Source organism: Poecilia latipinna, unplaced genomic scaffold (genome assembly GCF_001443285.1).
Source record: "Poecilia latipinna isolate Pla-1442-1.1 unplaced genomic scaffold, P_latipinna-1.0 Scaffold113, whole genome shotgun sequence".
NCBI lineage: Eukaryota > Metazoa > Chordata > Actinopteri > Cyprinodontiformes > Poeciliidae > Poecilia > Poecilia latipinna.
In genome coordinates, this window is record NW_015112729.1 from 214,679 (window position 1) to 239,758 (window position 25,080).

At 40.9% G+C, this 25,080-nt stretch overlaps 2 protein-coding genes across 7 annotated transcripts in view; both read right to left on the bottom strand.

The window, feature by feature from the left end:
* Nucleotides 1–1,143: 1,143 nt before the first annotated feature.
* Nucleotides 1,144–16,032, bottom strand: cunh10orf71 (chromosome unknown C10orf71 homolog). Of its 6 annotated transcripts, none has more exons than XM_015028054.1 (4): nucleotides 15,573–16,032; nucleotides 15,171–15,283; nucleotides 5,119–12,873; nucleotides 1,144–4,527 (listed from the first exon to the last, which is right to left on the bottom strand). In XM_015028054.1, the coding sequence occupies exons 3-4, from the start codon at nucleotides 12,675–12,677 to the stop codon at nucleotides 1,863–1,865; spliced, it is 10,224 nt and encodes a 3,407-aa protein (XP_014883540.1). In that variant the 5' UTR covers nucleotides 12,678–12,873; nucleotides 15,171–15,283; nucleotides 15,573–16,032; the 3' UTR covers nucleotides 1,144–1,862. The 6 variants fall into 6 exon arrangements, with proteins under 6 accessions (XP_014883540.1, XP_014883537.1, XP_014883539.1 ...); XM_015028051.1 differs by having other exon boundaries at nucleotides 1,144–5,145; nucleotides 5,221–12,873; nucleotides 15,573–16,024; XM_015028053.1 differs by having other exon boundaries at nucleotides 1,144–5,363; nucleotides 5,469–12,873; nucleotides 15,573–16,023.
* A 3,520-nt stretch (nucleotides 16,033–19,552) lies between these two features.
* The window catches only part of drgx (dorsal root ganglia homeobox), a 9,515-nt gene continuing 3,987 nt past the window's right edge, over nucleotides 19,553–25,080 (bottom strand). Inside the window, exons 3-7 of the mRNA XM_015028055.1 lie at nucleotides 24,717–24,817; nucleotides 24,187–24,288; nucleotides 20,988–21,160; nucleotides 20,581–20,693; nucleotides 19,553–20,481 (exon numbers count right to left, since the gene is read on the bottom strand). Of these exons, the coding sequence (XP_014883541.1) occupies nucleotides 20,108–20,481; nucleotides 20,581–20,693; nucleotides 20,988–21,160; nucleotides 24,187–24,288; nucleotides 24,717–24,817 (863 nt within the window). The 3' untranslated portion in view covers nucleotides 19,553–20,107. The remainder of the gene's footprint in view (nucleotides 20,482–20,580; nucleotides 20,694–20,987; nucleotides 21,161–24,186; nucleotides 24,289–24,716; nucleotides 24,818–25,080) is intronic.

Genomic DNA, 25,080 nt, shown 5'->3' on the forward strand with positions numbered 1-25,080 from the left:
TTTGCCTTATTTTGAACTGGTTGGAAATCTTAAGAAATACATTTTTCAATATGGAAAAAAAAAAAATCTGTTTTCAACAGTGTCTATCTGAAGGTTGTTCAGTACAATAAGTACTTTATTGTTCTGTTCTGAGGTTGCTCCTCCCATGAGTGTTTGGATATTTTTATACTCCCACAGTCTGGATTCAAATCAAAGTGTGAGGAGGAGGAAAACTGGGGTGGGAAACATTGCAACGTGGGTTATCAGAATTTCCTGCCTGTAATGTGTTTCTTGTAAGCTATCTAATAGTATTATGGTATGCCCCATAAATTATAAAATTAACAAATTATGTATGTTTAATCTTGAGGAACATATTTCAAAACAATTGTTCACCATTAGTTCTGGACCATTTTAATCTGTCATCCCAGTAATGGACCAAAGCCTGATTAAACTCTGGACATGTTGCCAGTTTAACACAGGGTTATGAGGATTCTTACACCATTATTCGTTTTATGCTTGTGTTACATAGAGTTTTGTGGTCAGCTTAACTGTTACCTGCTGGCATCAGCAGGTAACAGGTTTACCAGTGGAGGGAGGACACAGTGCCATTGGGCCCAGTGAGGTAACCCCACGAAAGTCAAGAGGAATGGATTCCCACCTGAGCCCGGCTCTGTAGAGCCATAGGCCATCTGCCAGGAACCAACCACTTGGTAATGAGGCCTAAATACCCCACACAACTATATCACACCAACTAGACGTATCTCACCTTGGCTCAAATTACCAAAGTAGAGGCCATTGTAAGGCACCCCACATAAAAGAACTCCCACAAAGTGGTTTCCTTGAGATGGAAGGAGTGAACCTGGGCCTAAAGAGCTTCCCACCAACAGCCTATATGACCCAGGAAACCGCTGGACTAGCAGACCCCAGCAGGTGCACCCAGATTCTTGTTTTCAACAGTGTATCTGAACATGCCTTGAGTTGGCTGCCCAACTCAAGGCAGTCCACAGCTCCACCTAAACCCTACCCAAATCCCCACCCATTTAATTCACCTTCTCAACATCCAAAGAAACAAGCTTTAAGAATGCAGTCTTCCCCCATTTTAAAGCATTGTTAAAATAAAAAGAACCTGTTGTGAAATCTTTCAGAAATCTTGTTTTATTTGTAATCCTCAAAAGAAAAAAAAATAACAATCACATGGTTGGAAATATCTGTGTTAAATGTGTTTTTGTTGTCTGAAAAAGTCCATGTCATGCTACATTCACAGCAACACAAAAGCACTCCTAGAAACATCCGTCTTATAAAACAGAGTACCGTATAACTTTAAAACAACAAGTCGTATCACTTCCATGTGACCATGTTCGTTTTGACACTCTTGCTGCATAGACAAACTATGTTGTATACCATTTGAAGATCATTGACTTTGAAGAGTTATTTCATGCATTGCAAGGCTTTCACAACATGAAAGGTAAAACAGACCAGCCATTGTTTATAATGCAAAATAAATGCATATTCTTCCATAAAGGATCAAGCACTTTATGATGGGGCAGTTTGTAATTTGTTTATGTAAGGTATGTTCACCATACCAGGAAATGAGATACAGATGTCACTGTTAACACGGGGAGATATGTTAGCTTCTGACATTCAAAGTCAACTGGAATGGTAACAATAAATATAGAATACAAATACAAAATAAAACAGTTAATCTGTGAAAAAAGACATCAGCAGCAGTATAAGAGCATGTCACAGTGACCTATACAATCAAAAAGAAAATTTGTTTCAGATGACAAGTTACTTAAACTTTATATGGCATCATTTATACACTGCATGTTTCAGGTGTTATAATTTCAGGAAAAACTTCTTTACTTTTATGTCAGTCTATTTTCTCACCAGTCAGACACCTCCATGAAATCTTCTAATTCACTTATGGCAATAATGTCACGAGGCTGATACTCCAAGTTAGCTGAGTATTCGTTTTCACAAACTGAACTTCTGCCAAGCGGGCTGTTTGTGTCGCACTCTGGAAAAGGGTTGCATGAGTCCCGTGTGCTGTTCACCAAATTGTATGTCTTGGTGATGTCATTGACTGTGTCCATGTATGGTGTTTTCTCTGGACTGTAGCGATGGCCCTCGGAGTTCTGATCAATTTCAGGAACGGGAGTTCTGCAGCTGTGGTTTTCTCTTGAGGCCTGCTGGCTTTGGTGTAGAGCTGCTGGGACTGATGAGCTGCTTTCATGCATAGAGTTGACAACAGCTGCCTGGTAGTTTTGGGGAGAACTGTGGTAGCCTTGATAAAATCTAAAAGGTTTACTAGCAACCGTGGTGACAGAGGAGAGGGACTGTGGCTGCTGCTTGACTTGCAGTTGTTGTTTAACTTGAGGCTGTTGGTATTTTTGTTGAAGCTGAGGCTGAGAAATATTCTGACCAGTCTGGCGCACGTTCAGCTGAACATATTTTCCTGTCTCAGGATCAAAGAAAGTTTTCGTTTTTACTTGAACAGGCACGTCTACGACAAAGAACTGACCAGATCCCAGATCCTGCAGAACCTTCCGCTGAGTCAATGGATAGTTGGTTGACTCTACATGGTATTGTGTCACAGGAGTGGCTGGGTGATTGACATGATGGAGAGTGGGAGAAGAGGATACATGAGCAACTGTTTGAAGAGCTGCGGCTTTGGAAGCAGGGCTAGAAGCATGAAGAGGCACAGCAGAACCAGCATGAGGCGAAGGACTGGGGATAGAAATGGGGCCGGTGGCATGAGGAGAAGCATGAAAAGAGCGATGAGAGGATTTGCGATCTTTATGAGAGGAAGGCAAGCTGGATCCAGTAGCCGGAGCAAGAGCAAAGGCAACAGGTGGAGAAAAATGGGGGGAAGCCACAGCATGGTGATTGGAGGAGCATACCTCATTGGAGGAGGATGATGAAGAAGGAAAACTGGAGACCTCTTTCCCAACTCCCACAGGGTTTCCTTCTGCAGCCTTGGAAAGTTCTTTCTTCATCCTTCGAGAGGTTAACCTTTGAGCTCTCCGTAAGGCTTTTTCACTTTTTGGTGGAACAGCTGGAGGTTTGCCCAGAGACCGCGACACATCACTGCTGAAACTGCATGCCGATTCGGGTCTGTCAAAATCAAACGGGCCATGCATTTCGGTCAGATCTGAGGCACTCGTCGCAAAGCTCTCCACATCCTCTGACATGCTGCTGATGACAGAGCGAGATTCATCATCATCCGTTGCCATGCTCCTCCTAGAATAGGGTCTCAGTTGAGGGGTAGTGCTTGAGTAATCTTGTAATGAAGACGGCGAGAAGAGAGCTGCAGACTCGCTGATAGCAGCAAAACGACTTAATGGGGTCCCTGCATTTCGTCTGATTATCTCCTGGTCATCCTCTGCTTTGTCTGATGCCCCGTCGAATGTTGAACCCATTAAGAAGTCCTCTCCAAAGTTCTTATGGAAGCGTGGCTTGACGGACTTTGTGAGAGAGGAACCTCTGATGGTGTTGTCCTTTACTCTGAACATCAAGGGCTTGGCTCCTGGCGCAGGAGAGGAGGTGTTGGAGCGGGGCAGAGTTGGAGCTGGAGATGCAGCGGCATGAGGTCTGTAATGTCTCTGGTACAACAAGTCATTGGGTGATTCAAGTTCCCCTTGTTTCTTATTTTGTTGTTGTAAAGGTGAAGCGGAGGACAACTGTTTTTCTCTGGATCTTGTCTCTCTGTTGGTTGAGGTGATTGCAAAATACTGGAGAGCATCCGTCTTCTGCGCTGTTTCTTTGTCCATCTCTTGACGGTCTCTTGCTTTTACTTTGAGAGATGATAACTGCTCATCATCTTCCATCTTGTTAGCTTGACTATCATTATCTGTTTTAGTTGGTGTCGATTCTTTAGCATTCTCCTGTTTGAAATGTTTTTCTGTTCTCTGTTCTCCCATGATTTCTTCCTTCTCAGCAGCTATGTTCTCGTTTTTCAACATTTTCCTTGATGCAGTTTTCTTCTCTTCCACAAGACTTTCATTCATTGGCACTTCATTCCGTTGTTGGATTCTAAGTTCTTGTGTCTGTTTGACATTTTCCTTCTCTGAAATGAAAGCATTTATTCCTTCTCTTGCTTTTCCTTTTGTTTCTTTTTCGGTATTGCTAACTGTCTGCTCTTTTACTTGTTTAACTTGCCTTTGCTCCTCAATCAGAGACGCTATCCTTTGCTGCTTTTCTTGTGCAAGCCTTTTCCGGTGCTCTTCCACGTCACTTTGTTGTTGCTCCTTCTGTGCAACTCTCCTCTGTTGCTCCTCATGTTTTGCTTTTCTTTCCTGCTCATCTAACTCTCCTCTCTTTTGTTCTTCTGCTGAAAGGATCATTTGCTTGTCCTCTTGAGAAAGTCTCCTTTGTTGCTCCTCTACCTCTCTTCTTTGTTTGTCCTGTTGGACAGTTTGTCTTTGTTTTTCATGTCCTTTTTCTCTCTGTTCCAATTGTGAATCTCTTCTTTGATTCAGTTCTATTGCTTTCCTTTGTTGGTCATTTGGACTTTGAGGTGCTCTCTTTTGTTGCTGTTCTGCTTCTCTTTTTTGTTCTTGTACGGTTCTCCTCTCCTGCTCTTCTTGTGCCGCTTTTCTCATTTGTGGGCCTTCTCTGAGCCTTCTTGTTTGCTCCAATTGTCCAGCTCTCCTCAGCTGCTCTTCAACAGCTAAACTCTGTTGTTCATGTAAAACTTTTGTCTGTTGCTCCTCTTTTGCAATCCTCCTTTGCTGTGCTTCTGCTTCTCTTCTTTGTTGTTCTTTGTGTGCATCTTGTCTTCTTGGCTCTTCTTCAGCAGTCCTCCTATGAAGATCAATTTGTGCAGCTCTCTTTTGCTGCTCTTCTGCTGCCCCTTTGTGTTGTTTTTCATGAGAAGCTATCCTCTGCTGCTCTTCTTCTGCAGTCCTCATTTGTTGCTCAAATTGTGAAGCCCTCAATTGTTGCCTCTCTGCTGCTCTTCTCTGTTGTTCTTCATGAACAGCTTTCCTCTGTTGCTCCTCTGCAGTCCTTCTTTGTTGCTCCAGTTGTGCAGCCATTCTTTGCTGCTCCTTTGCCTCTCTTCTCTGTTGTTCTTCATGAGGAGCCATCTTTCTTTGTTCCTCCTCTGTGATCCTCCTTTGCTGTTCCTCTGCTGTTTTTCTCTGTTGTTCTTCATATGCAGCTTTCCTTCTTTGCTCCTCTTCCTCAGTCCTCTTTTGCTGCTCCTCTGCCAATCTTCTCTGTTCTTCATGTAGAGCCTTCCTCTGTTGCTCTTCTTCTTCAATCCTTCTTTTCTGCTCCAGTTGTGCAGCCTTTGTTCGCTGCTCCTCTGCTGCTTTTCTCTGTTGTTCTTCATATGCAGCTTTCCTTCTTTGCTCCTCTTCCTCAATTCTCCTTTGCTGCTCTTCCACTATTCTTCTTTGTTGTTCTTCATGTAGAGCCTTCCTCTGGTGCTCTTCTTCTTCAATCCTTCTTTTCTGCTCCAGTTGTGCAGCCTTTCTTTGCTGTTCCTCTGCTGCTTTTCTCTGTTGTTCTTCATATGTAGCTTTCCTTTTTTGCTCTGCTTCCTCAGTCCTCCTCCGCTGCTCCTCTGCTACTCTTCTCTGTTGTTTTTCATGTAGAGCCTTCATCTGTTGCTCTTTTTCTGCAATCCTTTGTTGAGCTTGTTTTGCAGTCCTCCTGTACTGCTCCTCCACTGCTCCTCTCCGTTGTATCTCATGAGGAACTTTCATCTGTTGCTCTTCTTCTGCTGTCCTCCATTGATGCTCCTCTGCTGCTTGAGCCACTAATTCTGCCTTATGTGTGGGGGACTTCTTTGTATCGATCTGATTTGGATCTTTGTCTATATAGAGAGTCATTTGGGCATTCAGAGGTGTTTTTTCTTGTCTTTCTTTGTCTCCAAGTTTGAACATCCCAGTTCTTTGGTGTTCCCTCTCCATGATAGGAAATACTAGCGACTTGGACTCTTTGTTGACTGTGGCTGTTATCTCTGTCTTATTTGGTAAGCTTTGGGTTTTAACAGAGCGGTCTGGTGGGTCATCAGTAAACACAGGGCGTCTGCTATGACGGGTCTGTATTAGCGGGAAGAACCCTTCCTTTTTGTTGGGAGGGAATTGCTGAAGTGGCTGCTCTTCTTTATCCCCTGAAACTATCACCTTTAATCTGGCATAGTCTGCAATAGCTGATATTTCCGGTATTGCAGACACTCGTTCTCTTGGATTTGGCTTAGCTTCAGAATGTGCGCTTGTTAAATTTTGATTACCCGAATTCTGTCTTTCCGTTGCACAGGGCTCCAACTGGTTCACCTCATTATATGTTCTGGTGGGATTAGATTGGCTTGCATCCAAATTTTTTATTTTATTCCAACTCTCCATGGAACCACCAGGCTCTTTTGAAGTAACTGTATTATCGCCAGTTTCCAAATTTTTACCTGTCAAGTTCTCACCTTCAATAATTTCTGAACTTGACTGATCTGTCTTTCGTTCACTTGGATCCACAGTGAACACAAAGACATCACTTTGTTGTTTCTTGTGTAGTTCAGTGCCAATAAATGTCTCGTTTGGTAGTAACTTTAGGACGCCCTTTCCCTTTGAATCATTTCCAGCTGTGATATCGTTAGGAGACGTGTTGCTTGTCTCCGCTGGTCCTTGCACTTGAAAATAATCTGCTTCCACCAGCTGTACACTAGATTCTGACTTTTTGTCTCCAGCTGTAATGGATTCCCTGGTTGTATTTGCATTGCTCTGTTTCTCACTTGCCTTCAATGAGTCAGACAGTTTCTTGACACTGGATAATACATACTGTACAGCTAATTTTTCTTCCAGACGGTCTTTCATCTTCTGCTCACTGTTTTCTTGAGTCGAGTTTTCAAAATGATGTCCATGATTTGAATTCTGTGGTTTTCCTTCACTGCAGGATGGGACAACCTGACTCTGCACAGAGGCAGACCCAACATTCGGAGGAACAGCTTCCATGTCACATTTTTCCAACATGTCCACGTTGTCTGTTTTACGTTCAGTTGGCACAACTCTGATGGCAATGTTTTCAATATGCACACCAGTATCTTCTTGGTCGTGTTCTTTACTGAATGTTTCAGTGGATTGCTGGTTTTGAGACACAATCCCAGTGTTATCTGTGCATGAATCATTGAAGGGGCTTGGTGGAGTATAGGAGCAGGTGTTGTCTTCTGGTACAGGTGAGCGCTGCCCATCATTGTTACTGCTTTCGGAAATATTTCTAACTGTTGTCGTGTCGTCTTTCATTGGCAGATCGTTTTTGGCTTTATTGGCTTTATCTTGAGATATTTCATTGACGAGAGGCTTTTCATGTTGACTTCCGTCTTCTCCTGCCGCTGGATGGCCAGAGGTTTCTGACACATTTTCCTTTGGCATGTTATCACTTACATCATTTGTGTCTTCTAGAGTTGTGTCCATTTGGTGGAGAACCGGTTGAATTTTGGCAAAGAATTTGTCTTTAGAAGGCACAGACCCGGCTTCTGGTTGTCTCTTCTTCTGTAGTTCTGCATTAGTGGCATAATCGTTGAGATGGAGATCTGCATTTTCAGCTGATATTTCTCTGTTAATTTCTTTCCAGTTTAAAGTTTCTTTCACATTATCTGAAAAGTTATTCTTACCAAGAGAATCTTCATTTTCTTTCATAACACAGGGACTCTCTTTAGAGTCCCTTGTCTTCACTAATATTTCTGCTTCTTCTTGGCTGGAATTCTCTGAGCCTGAATCTGATGACTTTCCTGAATTGGTCTGTTTTTCACTGTTGTTATTCTGCGGGCCACTATTGACTGCTGGATTTCTTTCTACTACAGTTACCATAATCCCCATAATCAGCACACTGTCATCTCTTACAGAGGTTTCATTTTGAGTCACGCAGTCTTCTGATTCTGAGTCTTTATGAGCTTCTTCTTTAGCGGCCTCTGCTGTCACAGGTTTGGACATACCCGTGGCGTGTGCCAGGTCTTTCATTTTGGTGAGAGTTTCATCATTTTCCACTTGTTGCGTTTCCCCGCTCAGTCTTCCAGATGTTTCTGTGTGATTTGCTTCCTTTTGTTCGTTTTGCACACAGATGTCAGTTGTGCTCACAGAGGTGCCTGTGGGGAGGATTGTTTTTGTGGATTTTTCTGAATGATCGACTGCTGCTTCACCACCCACTGTATCAGAACTCAGAGATGAAGCAGACTTGCCTGGTTCTTTTTGCACTCCTGAAGGCTCCAGCTGATGCTTTGCTGTGATTTTATTGGACACTGTGGTTTCGTGCTTCTTAGGCACTTCCTGTGATGAGGGCGTCTGTCGAATATTAACACTCTGACCACTTGCTAACAACATGGCCGAGCTTTTGCCTATAAAGCCTTCTGGTAAAGCAAATCCCTTTTCTTTTATTGCGGAAATCTCTTTTTCAGCATGTGCTTTTATTTTGGAAGTCAGTATTTCCTGCTTAGTTTGAGCTTTCTCCCTTTGAGACAAAGCTCTAAGTGGAGCAACAGCCATGTCTTTGCCTGCGTTAATCCGCTGATCAGTTGACTTTCTTTCATGTTTAGCTGAAACAGAGTCTTTCTGCAGGGAAACTGTGCCTTTAATAATATCAATTTTTTCTGATTTCTGACCACTGTTGTCCTTCAGTTTCTCAGATAAATTTTCTCTGTTTGTTTTATCGCATGAATTTGTTAGAAGAGAATGACAGCTACCTAATTGTGGTTTATTTAATGGCTCATTGCAATCACTCTCCTGTACTGTCTCATTACTGTATTTAAAGTTCCTACCTCTCTCCTTATTCTCTGTCTCTGGTGTCAAAAACGAGTCACCAACACAAGGTCTGTCAATTGCTAACACATTATTTCCTATTTCAACTTGGTTTTCTTTGGCTTGTTCGTTATGTTCTGCAGCTGACACTTTGGTGCTGTTTGCAGATGTTGGATGTGTAAAACCATATTTTTCCCTAAGCCTTTCATAATCATCAGTCACTGCATGAGTTTGTGTTTCCAGTGGGTGGTTCTGGTTTTTGTTGCAGGCGTTTTCGCCAGTATTAGAATTGTCATTCTTTAAAAGACCTTCTTTGGTGAAAAGAATGTTTCTCACTTTTTCCGTTTGCTCTCCTCTTATTTTCTCCTTTATTTTAGCTAACTCTGCTTTCGCTTTCGCTAATTCTGTCTTAACTTGTTCGACTCTGTCCGGTTCCTGTCTGGCCTGCTGTGTTGCTGCAACCTTGGCTGTGAGTTTAGCTGACCTCTCCAGCAGGTTTTCTGTTTTCGATTGCTTAGATTCCTTTTGCTCCAGGTTTTCTTCCAGCTTTGTCTTTTCTCCTCGCGTGTCTTCGGCGCTACGTGTACCTGATGTGGCCTCCTCTAAATTAATTTGACATGCATGACTTGAATCTTTCTCATCCCTACCTTCCCTGACATCCTCCACTTTCATGTGGTCTGTTTTGACCTCCAACACCTCCATTCCCATTCTCTTCACTTCTATTGTTTTAGTTTGCAGCTCTTTTATCTGCTCTCTTTGTTCACCTCTGATCTGTTCTTCTTTAACCTTTTCCATATTGATTTTCTCTGCATCCATCTGCTCTCCCTCTGCTTTTTCTGTGCTCTCCTGTTTTTCCCCAGCTTGCACGCCATTGGCCTGTTCATGTTTAACTTGGTCTATTCTGACCTGCTCAGGCGCCTCGGTCTTTGCCAGTTCGGGTTTTATGTGTTCCTCTTTTAGCTTCTCCTTCTCAGCTTGTTCTGTTTTGAGCTTCTTAGGGACTTTTTCTGTGACATTTGTTGGCTCGTCTGTTAGCTTCAAAACCCTTTCTTTTTCACCCTTCATCTGTTTCTCTTCTTCCTGCTGAAAGTATGTGTCTCTTGACTTTTCTTTTTGCTCATTTTTCCTCCCTTCCACTTTAATTATATGATCATCTTTGACTTGTCTTATATTGTGCAGCTCTTGCATTTTGACAGTTTCAAATGCAGGTTGCCTTGACAAAATAAACTTTGCTATTTCTGTTTTTGGTGGCTCAGCATGAGCTTTCTGTTGGGTTTTGGCCATTTCTGCTTGGGGATATTGTGGTTTCCTGTGGGATGCCATCACCTGTTCACATTTGGTGTCTACAGTCTGCATGTTCTTTACCTGATTTGTCATTGCGATGGTTGATGCATTTTCTTCAATAAATTTTGGATTTGGCTGATTTTTCTTTTCAAACTGAGGGTTAGTTTGTATGTTTTCATTTGGAGTGGATATATTTAATTTAGTCTGACCTGTTGTTATCATGTCCATTGTTTTGTCTGATGTAAGATTTTGTTGGCCTCTACCGTACTGATTGGTAAATCTGTTATAATTCTGTTCTAAATTAGTATCCTTTACTTGTTCTTTTTCTCCACCATGCAAATTTTCTTGCTTTAAGCATTCCACCAAAGACATTGTCTCATGTTTCACTGGGGGAACATTTGTTTTGAGATGGATATTTTCTGTATCTTGGACGCTTGCTTGTCTCCAGTCATCCTGGGAGGAGGACACATTTTTGTAATTGTGTTTGTTTTCTTCGAGCTGCTCATATCTGTCCACCTTTACAAACACTCCCCTTTGCGTTGCATTTGCTTTGCCTGTTGGATGTTCTCTGTGTTGATTGTTGTCAACACTCAGTCTTGTTGTGTCTTCAGCTGAGTAAGACTGCTTGACTTCTTCTGCAGATCCATAAATATCTTGCCTGTAGGGAGTAAATGACGCAAAATATTTATTAGGATTCTGCCCATTTCCGAGCAGATGATTGTTGGAGTAATTTGAAGTTACAAAGCCACTGAATCCAGAGCCATGGCTTTGCATCTGAGCAACCTGGTAATCATTTGCAGTGGTTTCTGAATAGTGGCCTGTGTTTACTCTAGTGGGATGAGACGTCTGGGCAGTAAGTGATAGTCCGGGGGTGTGATACTGGTTTATAGCAGCGTTTGTGCTTCTCGGTGCTTCTGGCTGGAGACACTGAACATCTGAACTAGTAAATGCAGTTTCGTGTGGCTCCTGGCCATGGGGCTGTTGGTTCCTCTCCGCTGTATCTAAGCCTTTGAACTTGGTTGGACTGTAGGTGCTTTTTACTCTTTTTCTGTTGTCTTTCAGGTTGAAGAGCAGGCTTGTGGCTCGAGATCTGTAGCTGGACATCCTGACATCGGGAGTTGCTCCTCGGCTTTCGGCTCTCACTGGAGGATGCTCTACTGGTTGAGGGGAGACTTCATGCTGGTGTAAGCGGGATGTGTCTACATCCTGATGTTGTTGGACAGAAGGTGCGAGTTGGTGGCCAATTCTAAAGGAATTTGCTTTGTTGCTGCCGACAGTGTTCGTCTCTGCTGTCAACGTGTTCTTTCCTGAGTTAAACCAACTTTCATTCCTACTGAATGTTTCTTGTTGATTAGATGTGTCATACTCTGACATCATTTTAACCTTTTGCTGCAGAGCTTTGACAGAGCCGATGGTGTCTCTGACACGTCGAGACATCTCAGTAGAGGGTGACGCAGTAGACGGGCGGTGGGGCGGAAGTTTGTTAGTTCCCAGGCTCTGTGTCCACTTCCTGTGAGGTTGATGAACCGCCAGCTCTGACTCGCAGCGTTTCTCCACAGCTGACGCTCTCTGGATCTGAGAGGAAGTTGAGATGGAGCGTGGAGCCGTCAGAGGAACCTGATATTCCAGGTGATTCCTAGATTGTCTGATGTCTCTGTGACGGCCGTGTGCTTGATTTTCAAGAGAAAGTTCATTGTACATTGGCGTCTGATACCATTTCGGAAACTCAGAGTAATGCATAAAGCCTGAGACTTCCGCTTGCCGAAACGGAAACCTGTTGTAATCTCTCCATAACTGGAAAGGACTGAACTCACTGTGGATGAAGAAGTTTGAGCTGCAGTTGGCCTGTGCAGACATGATGTGTTTGGTTTGTGATGACCTCATATAGCTGTGAGACATCTGGGCCACTGCTTCTGCTTCAGAGGAATAGAAGTTTGGGTCTCGACATGAAAACGGCCCGGCAGGATGGAAGTGATGGTTGAAATTTTGCTGGTATGAGAATTCAGAAAGTTCTCTCTGAATACTCATGAGAGCTGATTTGTCCCAACTCGTCCCATCGTCCCGCTCCCTGATGTTATCTTCCGCTCCTGCTCCGTCTCTGTGTCTGTCAGAGTTAAACGCCCTGATGAGAGACGAGACTCTCGAGTGGCTTCTGCGTTGCTGTGAACTCAACTCCGTGGCTCCGTTGCTGTGGAAGGACAGCTCCTCTTCCCTCAGAGACTTGCCCAACTGTGAGGTTTCCACTAAGGAGTGCTGGAATGTGGCAGAAACCATCCCCTGTGTCCTGTCCCCATAAGCCTCCCACTGAGCTTCTCTCTGGATCTCTGCTCCGTACATCTCTGCCGTGATCCAGTCCTGTCCATATTGCTGCACACTGAGGTTGAAATTCTCCTGTGCAGCTCTCTTTCGGTCCTCCCTTTCTCTCTCCTCTCTGTATCTGCAGAAAGCCAGCTGTCTGTCTGAGTAGGTGCTAGGCGAAGATAAACTGAGGTCAGAGTCATTATAAACAGCCTCATCTCCAATACAAAGGCTTCTGAACGCTCTGTCCGTCAGATTGCTGACCTCCCGATCAGTCTCATCCAGGAAGGAGCCCCCACTCGACGTGTCGCTGAAGCCTCCATCGCTGTGCTTCCTGTGCCCACCGCTCTTGCGGCTCGAGCGACGCTTCTCAACTGAGGTCATGACGCAGACTTACAAGAAAAAATATTGCTTTTTAGTTGTTCAGTCATTCATGCAAATATGGACCTTAAAGTTTCAATCCGTTTTTGCTGGTATAACTGCTGCACCCGAAATTTGGGGCCTCTGTTCAGGATTTTCTCCTGAGGCATTGTTTGTTCAGTTTGGCTCTGCACAAATGATCCTTCAATCTGCTGCTTTCCTGGAAGAAACAAAAGAGAAGAGAATCAGGCCAGACGCAATAATGTAACCACTAACTCCAAAAAAACAGAGCTTTGATTCGTAAGAAAGGTGCGTTTTAAACGAGATGCAAACCTTGAATTCTTGTGCCTTTCAAATGTATTCAGGCTTATTGAAATTTGTCACTTTTTGTCACATAATGAAAATTTAGGGGTAACACTTTATTTGAAGGGGTGTGCATAAGACTGACATAACACTGTCATAAACATGAACGAGTCTTTATGAATGTTTATGACAGTTGTCATGAAGTGTCATTTGGTAAATAATGACACTTTTAATGCAAAGTTGCTCTAAAAGTTGCATTGAAAGTCCATTAAAAGTGTCAGTGTTGCATTAAATTGTCATTATTTCCAAAATCATGCAAAGTTGGCACTTTTAATGGACTTTTAATGCAACTTTTGAAGCAACTTTGCATTAAAAGTGTCATTATTTACCGAATGACACTTCATGACAACAGTCAGACATTCATAAGGACTTGTTCATGTTCATGTCAGGTGTTATGTCAGTCTTATACACACCCCTTCAAATAAAGTGTTACCAATTTAGGTTATTTAGAATTTATTTGACAGAAATAAAGAACATAATGGTGAATTGCAAGGAAAATGATTCAGTTTTCTCTCTTTTTTTTACTAATGGAAATCTAAAGTGCATTTGTATTTGTTTACTATAAATTGTTATGCATCTACATCAAAATCACTGCATTGCCTCCCAAAGTCGCCTAATTATCAAAATGGAGTACCTATCTGTGTAAAACATTCTATAAAACATCAAAATGCTGGTGTGACACAAAGCTAACCCTGCACATCACCCTGAACACACTTCTCCTAATGTTAAACATAATGGTGGCAGCATCATGCAGGGGGAAGGTGGAAGCTGGTGAAAGATGGGTAGAGATAAATGTAGGAAAATCCTGAAGAACACGAGTCAGAGGCTTCAAAATAAGCAGAGGTTTTCCTATCCGACAGCCAGAGTCACAACTAATTCATTCTCCGTCATTGCAACATTTTATTTATGATAAGTGGTTTTCTTTCCCGTTTGAACTAAGCAGCAATGTACTGTATGTGGTTCTGAAAACAGCTCTGTAAATCCTTTCACTCAGTCACTATGACCTTCACGGACATGTTGTGAAGAAAACCAGCCTGTTGCTAGGCTCAGACAAGATGGACTCACGTGAGTTATTTTGGGTGATCAAGATGCATCAGTGCAGGTTTGACAGGGCACACACACACACACACACACGCCTACACACGCAAACACAAGCATACAAGTCGATATTACACCTAAAGACAGATATGGATGCAGATTTGGCAATAACTTGAAGCTTGTATATAATCAAATGTTTAATTTACTTTTGACAACAAGAATTTGGAAGAAATTATAAAGACATATATGGTTTGGGAACAGTGACGTATGACCTACCTAAACCTAATCTTGGAAAAGTCATTCTGTTTATTACAGAGAGAGCAGATGGAAAGTAAATTTTCCTGCACCAGAAGTATTTTAAAGAATAGGCATTAGAGGAAAGATTAGAGAACAACTTCAGATAAATTTAGTACAAAACTAATATTGTTTTATGTGACATTTAATGATGCCATAGAAATGTTTAATACGAAATTAATCAGGTTATTGAGTGCTATAAAGTCATTTCTTTAATGATTAAATTATTATCTAGATTTACAAATGTTAACTATACACTACACGGCCAAAGATTATTGAGTTTAGATTTATAGCTGTGAAGCTGACTGTTATATCCACATTACTTCACTGAACCTGCAGTTTCCACTCATCTATATTTACGATGGCTATATATAATAATAACAGTAACATATCACTGGTATTATATTTGCCTCTCTTGAAATCTCACTTTAAAGACATCATGCTTGAATTTTATACAAAAAGTTAATATATTTTGAGGTAACTTAGTATTATCATGTGCAATCATGCGCCTAAATAAGTGACTGCCAACCAGACGTCACTTTGCCCAGAATATCCGGCGTGAATCATTAATATTCTCTGATCTGGAGGCCTTTCATTTCATGCACATCTTCGCACATGCTCAGTCAGCACTAAACCTTCGACCATTTAAATTAATACTTTTGTTTTGACTTGAACTTTTTTACTGCTAACTTTAAATTAAGAAAACAGTCCAAAAAAAATAAGACTGCCTTCCAACAACAGCACATCAATATTAGCAACCAAATCCACACACTTCATGAAACATGAAATAAAATCATGCAGAGCTATGACAAGTTTCCTTACTGCGTGTTTTTTATGCAGCAATAATCTCCCCTCTAGCTGTCAAGATGATTTCTTTTCATTCTTGCATGTGGCAGGTTTATTTTTGTCCAGTGACGAGCTTGCAGCTCTAAAACCTGACACCAAAGAGGAGTAAATTTCAGCTTTGGTCCGATGGAGAACTGTAACAGCTTCATAGCTTCTGAGAACAGGATGGACTAAATGCTTTTAAAAGGCAGGGAGGTTAAAATAAACATCAGTCAGATGAGGTTAGGATTAAATAATTTTATAGTTTTTTTGTTTGTTTGTTTTAATTTGCATTTACTTAAATTTCTATAACTCAGATTTTACTCAATTCAACATTTCTCTAATGTGCTTTTTAGATTTTTTTATATGAAACAATACACAGCAAACCCATAATCTTACCTTCCGGATTTATAATCCATAATTTGGGAATTGTTTATTATGTCCCTTTCTGCTTGTTTTGTCCCTCTCCCCAAAAGGAGGCCCTGTCGATCTAATCCTGAACTGTCACCTCACACATCCACTCTCTGGGAGATCCAGGCTCTTTCTATTGAGAATAATCCAAATCCAGTTTGAGGTCCACAGTGAGATCTCTGAGGATCTGACCAGCAGCAGGCAGTGGAAGTCAGGACAAGAGACCAGACAAAAATAGAGGAGCTGTCCCAGAGAGAGTGTCCACCATGAGGCCATAGAATGACGGCTTGAGCTTAGCATGTGGCTCTGTGAGATCCTTTGGTGTCGAGTTTCAGACGGATGAAACAAACAGCCTCTAAACTATTTATAAATCTGGACAGCTATGTCGGCCATTAGCAGCGACGGCTAACTGTGCATAAACTGGGGAAGCCAGTGAGACGGTTGAATAGGCGAACACACAGGGCGAGGGGATAAAAACTACATTTTCTGAAGATGTGTTGATGGGTGAAGGGTAGGTGAGGGTTGCCCCAGGAGGGTTGTAATTCAGAGACATAAATAGCTCAAAGAATGTGATCCTCTTCACCAAACAGAGCAGACAGGAAGTGGATGGGTTACAAACATCTGGCCGTTAGTCACCACTCACAACAACATCACAGGAAAGGTGAGATTTTGTTTGACAAAATTATTCACACCTCGCACAACTTTTCACATTGCCAACAACAAATCTCAACACAGAATTTGACAGATAAACACAAAGTAGCGCATGATGGTGAGACGGATGGAAAATCATGGATGTTTTAGAAATTTCAAGCAAGTAAAACTGAAAAGTGTAGCACTTTTCAGTTTTATAAATTGGTCCTGTACAAATAAACTGAACTAAACTGAACTGAATTAATTGCATCCTCCTTTTGGCCACTTAATAAAGCATATTAAGCAAATAATTTAGCTGTCCATAATAAACTTTTAGTTATAGCTCTGTAATGTGTTTCTTGCTCTTTATGTTGCTTTTTGTTCACTAATGTTCCCTAACATTCCTCTGTTCTTAAGACATCTGGTTGCATTGGACTTTGTTTGGGTTAATCAAACTAAATGTGAATAAATGAAATACACACCACAGTCTTTGGGTTTTATTTGTAAAAAAAAAAATAATAATCAATCCACTTTAGTTGGTCTATGTATCATCTAAAATCTCAATAACTGAGCAGCACTGAAGCTTTTGGTTGCACTCAGACCAAATGTGAAGGTTTCTGAATAACTTTGCAGTTTGTGGATATATTTTAACCAGTTGGCTTTTCGTGCTTTAAAGAAACACTTCCAATAATTTAGTTTTCACACTAACTCCCCGCCAACTGCAATTAAAGATTTATTGTCTGATCTCCCTGACTACAACCTTCCTCACCCCAATAAAAAAAAAAAAAAAAAAAATATAGGGCACAGAAAGGGGAGGAACTGTACCTCCCTCTTTCACTCCCATCTTCCTCCTCTCCAACCGCCCGCTGCTATAATAGGAGATCGCTGCAGCGGATTGCTCTCTGGGATTGTTGGCGGCGGCTGCAGAGCTTCCCGAGTGGGATGATGGACACACACACATGGGCATTAATGGAGACACACTTGTTCACGTATGCATGCACAAGCACACATACAAGCTCAGAGTGCAAGAGGAAAGGCTGAGACAGTAGAATAATCTCTCTTCTCCTCAGATACGTCCATTTCTAACTAATTAAGAAATTACTTTTCATTAATGATTATTTGTTTTACCTTTTCTTTTTTTTCTATAAAGCACTTAATATTATGATATGCAAATTTTACAAATGTTAAAAAGCAAATAAAAAAATCTATGAAATAACCTGCTAACTGTTTAAATATTCAGGTTTCCTGGAGAAGCCCGAGATTCGCTATGAAGTACGGACAGGATTCCTGCTCACTGAGTCCCTCTAGTGGATGAAAAAAGTCACACATCTGAAGAGATTTCACACTGCAGAAAATACTTTTTTGAAAAAGCATGTCAGGTTATTGCACCTTGCAGTTCTGCATCCTCCTTTCTAAATAGTTTTCGTAAGAAGCCACTGAGCCCTGCGAGCATTGATCACAAACGCTGATGATGCTCCTCTCTGGGCTGAGTCAGGAGAAAGGGAGAGCTGTGGTTATGTGGCAGACAGTAGACAGGCACATTACTCGCTGCATTAAGATGTGCTTTGTTTGTATAATCTCCATTCAGACATGAACTCCACTGATTCTAATTGATTGTGTTATTGATCAGCTCTGTTGCAGGAATTAAAAGCAGAGATGATGTGTTAGTGGGCCATTTTTAGGCCTTCAGAGGAACAGGCCTGACTGCGAGTACGGAGTTATGTCTAACTTTAAATTCTGTGCAAAGATTTGCTGGGTCTCCTCGAGTGTGTGGCGTCTGTTTGTAGATGCAGATGGTTGCGTGAGCACATTTTACTGCTTCTTTGCAGGACAAAAAAAAAAAAGAAATATTTCATTACCGCAACAAAAGAAGCCCATTAACTGCAATGTAAGAACAGAGTTCAGCTGCTGTCCCCCAGCATTCACAGTGTTTGTCTGCTTTTCTGGACGCTCTCCAGCTAATTTGATATAACAATGCTCGACAAAACATCCCCAGGACTTTTTTTTTTTTTTTTTTAGGTGACGGAGAATTATCAATGATGCCACATGCACAAGCTGAATGTCAACAACCAACTTGACTTGTTTATGAAATATTAAAGCGGTGAATTATGGGCACCATGCAGAACTTAATGATGATCGGAGTCATTATGACTCCAGCTTCCTTTGTTTTGGCAAATGATTAAATTCCACAGCTACTGTAGTCAATTTTGGGGGAGATTGAATGCGTTTTTTGGTGGCTTTTGTATGAGGTCTGCTATCCAATCTGCCACATTGTGAAGTGAAGCTGATTTATTGTGTTATCGTTAGCTGCCATGTCACTCGGCTTAGCACGGTGGCTCTCCCACTGACTTAAAACAAAACCATTATGTGAGAACAAGATGTTTTCAGTGAATCCAGTAAAGTACCTGTGACAGAAACCAAACATGCACTGATAGGCATCTCGTGTTTAAAACTTTAGTTTTGTTTTCAAACTAATCAAGCATTATTTCTGGGTTATTTGATGCTTCGGTAAAATGAAAATCTTATCGAATCGTAAAGACCGGCACATGAATGCATCACTTTATTGTTATAGCTGTAAGATATTTACAACATGCACACACAATGGAGTTATAATAATAATAATAATAATAATAATAATAATGAAGTGAGAATTGTGCGTGCTCTGTGTACAATCTGGTAGAACTTCTGACATTATCTTCCTCTACCATGTCACGGGTGGGGGTGTCTCCTCATCAATTATTGAACCGGTACTTCATGGTAATACATAATTTCCCATCAATTATTCACGATAATGTGTGTGTAGTTTACTTAATTGTGTTATCGACTATCAAAAGTAATTTCCTGGAAATCCTCAAGGACGCAAATTGAATCAGGCAAACTACTGGCCGTTGTGCTCTGCAGTTAAGTATAATCAGTCCGATCAGCTTGACCCCGTTATTCAAGAGACGGGGAAAAGGAGAAGGCGACAAACGTGTGGACAGAAATTTTAAATTAAACATAATTAATAGAATAAACTTTTTTTTTTTTTTTTAAATGGATGCAATTTATTTTTAAAAAATGTTTAGTAGCAGGAACAGAGAGCGTTCCTAAAAGTAAATAAATGATAGGCGTCCTCTCCCGGCTTTAAGAGTGGCTCATAAATAATGTATCAGAACAGATGGCTGGAGCGAGAGGCAACAGGAGAGGAACATGAGTGACTACATCTTTAATTGTTTTAAAGAACATGTCACAACAGGACTGGTGTGTTCCCTGTCTGCTGCCACTACAGATGTGATAACAGAGAGCAAGGGATAACTGAATACACACACTGACAATGTCAATTACTTTTTCTTTTTTTCTTTTTTTTTTACAAGGAGTACAGCTGATTATTACTAAAGTGCACTTTCACTTTAAATTAATTAAAAAATCAATAGAAATCATTGTTTTGTGTCACTGCTGACTTAAAAAAAATCCTCAGTCCTACCATCATTTTATCTTTATAAAATGATACACTCTTCATGCACTGACATTCAAAATGTTAGCAACGGTCCCCACAGGATTATTTAAATTCACATTATCAAATAGGCCTCTGCTTCACACATAATGCATCTATGTTATAGATAATATAGCCCAAGAGTGCATGTAGATGGCTAAAGGTAAAAAAAAAAACAAAGTTTTGTCTTTTCAAGCGTAATAACAACCCAGTTATTCAGCGTTTCTCAGCAGGATACTTTACAATCAAATAAATACATTTGTTTGCATCCATACAAAACATCTGTCCCAGGATTTTTCTGGAGTCAGCCAGTAGTTGTGCTTTGTTGCTCAGTTCGGAGCAGAAAAGAAAAAGAAGAAAGGAGGCACAAAAAAAAAAAAATCACAGATTATCAGCAACATCCACGTTTGTGTCCAGCTCCTCACTTCTTCTCCAGAGGTTCCTTGGAGCAGTGAGGATGTTTGTCAGGACTGCCTCCCAGAATCGGGACTTTAGTAGCCGTGCCAGGGCTGGAGCTGTCTCCCCCTCTCAGGCCGCCGCCGGGCACCTCGATGGCGGGTCCCGCAGAGGGCCGGACCACCCCTGCCGAGCCCACACTGGAGAGGACCCCCACGCTGGCTCCTGGTGTGGCTGCGGCTCCGAGCAGGTTGGCGGACTGCAGCACGGCCTCTGAATGCTCGCGGGCCTTCATGCGCAGGGCGGCGACGCTGGCTGTGCGGTTTCCCTGACAGCCGTAGGGAGGCAGGAAGGACAAGCCCATGGGGTCAGAGACGCAGCAGGAGCACAAACCATTCCCTGGAAAATAATAATAATAAGAAGAAGAAAGTTAAATTCATAGCGAGTCCCTAAAAGCAATAACAGGATCATCAGACGGGTAATGAGAATCATGTTCACCTTTGAGCGTAGCGACATGCGAGAGGGCCTGGGCGTAGGTGGCAGAGTTGAGGAGCGTGCCTGGAATACATGATGGGAAGAATGGACCACCTGGACCCACCGTCCTGTTGATGCTGGAGACAAGAGACAAACTGCACCTTAATGATTCATTGACGATTACATGCTTATTATAATAATGTACAACAACATCAAGGCATAATTTATTGTCCATAATAGGGAAAATGTTATTAACAGTGCTTCATGTAGTCGCAAAAACTAGTTCTATCACATATACACATAAACAAATTCACAGTAAAATTTAAAAAGAGGAATACAGTGAGGGTCCATCAGAGATACCTATTCTGATGAATTTCCAGTACAAATCTCCAGCCGTTTTTCACGACATTTCTGTGTCTGCCTTCCTTTACCTCTGCTGTAACTCCAGAGGTTCTTTCTGTTTCCTGCCATGGTCCACCGGAGACTGAGAGTTGATGCTGCGAGATGGAGGGGTGCCATCGCTCAGCGGCTCCTTCCCAGCTTCAGGTTCTGAGCCCCCTCGCTCTGTTTTCCTCCACTTTGCTCTGCGGTTCTGAAACCAAACCTGGAAACCAGTAAATGTTAATGCATTAGAGACATTTTGAGGCTTCTATCCATATTGACTGAGCATAAATATCTAGCTTGTAAAGATTTTCTGCTGCAAACTATCTTAGCATGTCACAGGTGAAATATATATATTTTTTAATATAGTGCAATAGATAATTATCTCAGACATAGATGAAAAAAATAACATATAGATTACTTTAAATTTGATTAGCAATAATGTAATGTATGATAAAATATTATTCATTCTCCATCAAAATCACTAAAAGAAATGCTGCTTGACTTTATCCAGATAAGCAAGAAGGAAACTCTAAAAATATGCACTTTAGTTCAGTTTGTAAAATCATCAATTTCTCGATTTAGATTCATTTAAAGTCAAATTCAGTTCAAAAAGGATGGAGATATTAGGGACTTCCAATGTTATATTTGTCTTTAAGACACTGAGAGACATTGCTGTCTTCAGCAGGTGTGACGTCGACTGTGAGGAACAAAAAAAAGAATTATTTTTTTTTGGGGGGGATTCTGGATGAAAATTCTTAATATTCATTTTAAAATAATAACTAAATAATTTGGATCCAAATCTAACCAAATAAGGACAAAACCAGATCTATCTGACAAATACTGGCAGGTAAAGAAAGAAGCCTGAAAAATTTAAAACAAGAGAAATTTACATTATGAAGACTGAATCATAAAAAAAAAAAACATTTTGAATTTGAAATATCACACCAAATTCTCTTTTTTGCATCATAACTGATGGCAAAAAAATAAAAAATTGCATGTCCTAAAATGCTCATGGCAGAAATCCATTGAAAATAAGTAAACAGACAAACAAAAAAAAAAAAAACATATTTGACCAATAAAAATGCCTGTATACATAAAAAATAACAGTTGATGCTTTCAGGAAAATATTTGATGTTAGAATAAGTTATGTATATCTGTATTAAAGAGTCATTTAAATAATAATAATCAATTTTTGACATATGTTTCATCTACTCCATAAGAAAAGCAAGATTGTGTAATTTATAAAATCTCTCTTTCTTAGAGGGTTTATGTGGCCATTTTGGAGTCAGTACTACATTTTTTTTAAAGAACCAGTTTTGTTAAATAGAAGTTTTTATAAATGTGTGCATCAAAAATTATACATCTGGCATCATAGAGTTTAAAAAAGCTTATAGCACAGCATTGTTAGGCAACACACAAAGAGAAGGGAACAACATTAGACTGCCTGTCTCTTTAAATATATGATCACAACTTTCTAGTCTTTTTTTAGTTGGTCTTTTAGTAAAAGTATTTTCACATCCAAAGTTACTATACATATAGTTGGAAACCTTCTACATGACCAGGTTTGGACACGTGTATACAACAAATCCTTACTTTTCCTAACTTTTCTAGTTAATTTTAAAATACAAGTAGCTTTACAATTAAAATACTTCATCAAGTGTTTATTAATGGCAGTTTTAGAAGAAATTTGATCACGAGGCATATGCCTCAGTAAACGGGGTTGGACGTACATGCGATTATGACTGTGTGCCCTCATGCTGCGTTATGTCTAGGGACGGCCCTGTCCCTGTCGAATATAATATTAGGTTTTGTAATCAGAAAAGCTGAATCAGATGAGCTCAGTTGGTATGAAGCAGGTATTTGAACCCACAAAGTGTTCTAATTCCCCACCTCCCCCTAATTTATCCCCAAAAACTTCACAGTCCACACAGCAAAGAACACATATAGCCAAGTTCTTGGGATCTTAATCGACTGAAGGTCAGTGCCTATAACAACATTTAATTGAGCAATTTTTCATTATCATATTTTAATGACTTCCCACTGACAGTTGTGCTGCCCGAGAGAGAGGCAGCTATGATGAAGTCGTTTATTTCCCTATTTAGTGATTGTTTGACAACATCAGATTCGATTAGGACTTGGTTCTAGCAGGCATTAATCATGATGTGTGAATGGAGGTTAGAGTCTGCGTGCATGCGCTCTGCATCCTCCCCATTGTGGCGGAGGGTATAAATGATGTCAACAGCCAAACAAAACGCATGCATTCATTCTGTAGAGAAAGGGACAACATTTTCGTGGCAGGACAACAATGCATCCAATGGACTTATCTCACCCCTGCACCTTCCAGCTAGAAGTCGCGCCCCCCCACACGCACCCATCTCTGAATGGGCTATAATTGCTCCATTAATCTCAATTTGCTGCGTGCTCTTAATGCGGGGGAGGGCCCATTGACACTTTACAAAAAGGAGAGGGGGGCAACAACACTACAAGAGAAAGGAAATTTATTTTCTAATAATAATGTAAGTTTAATATCCCCTGCATAGTGCGGTGGATTCATGTTCAGATTTAATAATAGGAATGCGGTAATCGGATTAGGAGGGGGAATAATTTGTTTACAATCCCTAATTTACAGCGCTGGATTCCATTATCAAGCCCCGCCATTGGGTTTAAGCGATAGTAAAGATGACCCTGGGGAACAAAAAGCCAAACTATTATATTTCCTACAATTAGATCTGCTGCGCACAACAAAACCCAAAAGCAAATCTGGAATGCAGGGAAATTACATACAGGACGCCTAACTTAATTACATCTGGCCAAGTTTATAACGGCGCACATGTGCAGGGCAGGAGCCGAATATCAATTGTTACATTTTAAGTCGTGAGTGTGGGACAGAGTCAGAGAGAGAGAGAGAGAGTGTGTGGGGAATCTGACTTTTTGTCCGCTCTTTTAAAAAAAGGGAAAAAAAGAAAGAAAGAAAAGAGAAAAGAAACAAACACACCGTGTGTGCGTCACCGGATCTGCACGGATGATGACGATTCCTGCCTCAGCAGACGCGGACAAATTAGTGCCGAACATTATCGCTGCTTAATTATGAATGACCGATTAATCAAGCTAATCTAATATTCACCATTACGTTGATGTTATTAAAGTGTATCGTTGGGATGACAGAGTGGCTTCATTTATCCTCCCCTCACTAGCCTGGTCAAACTGTGCCCGGTGACAGGACACGGCAGCCTACATGCGGCTCACCTGCACCCTGGCCTCGGTCAGGTTGATTTTCATCGCCAGCTCCTCCCGGGTGAACACGTCCGGGTAGTGAGTCTGTGCAAAGACAGCCTCCAAAGCCTCCAACTGCAGGGACACAAAAAGAGGTTGCACACAACTTTCAGTTCAATTTTGTACAACTAATTGAATGTCCATTATGTTTCTCTCTCTCTCTCTCTCTTTCTTTCCTTCTTTCCTTCCTTCTTTCTTTGAGAAGGAAAAACTCAAACTTTTAAACCTTCTACTTTATCGATCAATCTAAAACTAAATATACAATACCAAAGAGACAAAAAAACCGTGTTTGTTTTTATCTGATTGGCTTTGAACCGGAGAAAGACCCTCAACTTTATTAATGTCAAGGGTAAAACTCCAGTTTTAAAACTTTGCCAACTTGTCATCGATTTTTGCGTCGCAGTGATTTTTTTCTCCGCTCGTATTTGCCCAATAGCCGTCCACTCTATCGTGGTTTTGTCCTCATATTTGGCTGCTGAAAAAAAAAGAAACACAGTTATTACCTGTTGTAAGGTGAATGTTGTTCTGTTTCTGCGTTGCTTCCTCCGCAAAAATCCATCGTCGAAATCAGTCGGGGCGTGGTTTCCAAAACCGCCGGAATTAACTGAAATCATAAAAATAAAAAAAATAAAAAATAACAGAAACAGGTAATTGACATTTATCTTATTTTATCAAATGTTAGAAACTCGTTTTATAATTCAGCTTTGTGTATGTCTTATTTAATTTTTTAAAGCATATGGGAAATTTGAACTAGCCTATTTGTTTTTAATTAAATAAAAAAAGAAGCCCCCCCCCCAAAAAAAAAAAAAAAAAAAAAAAGCCCACCCGAACAATTTTTTTTTCAATTTTTTTCATAAAACATTAATC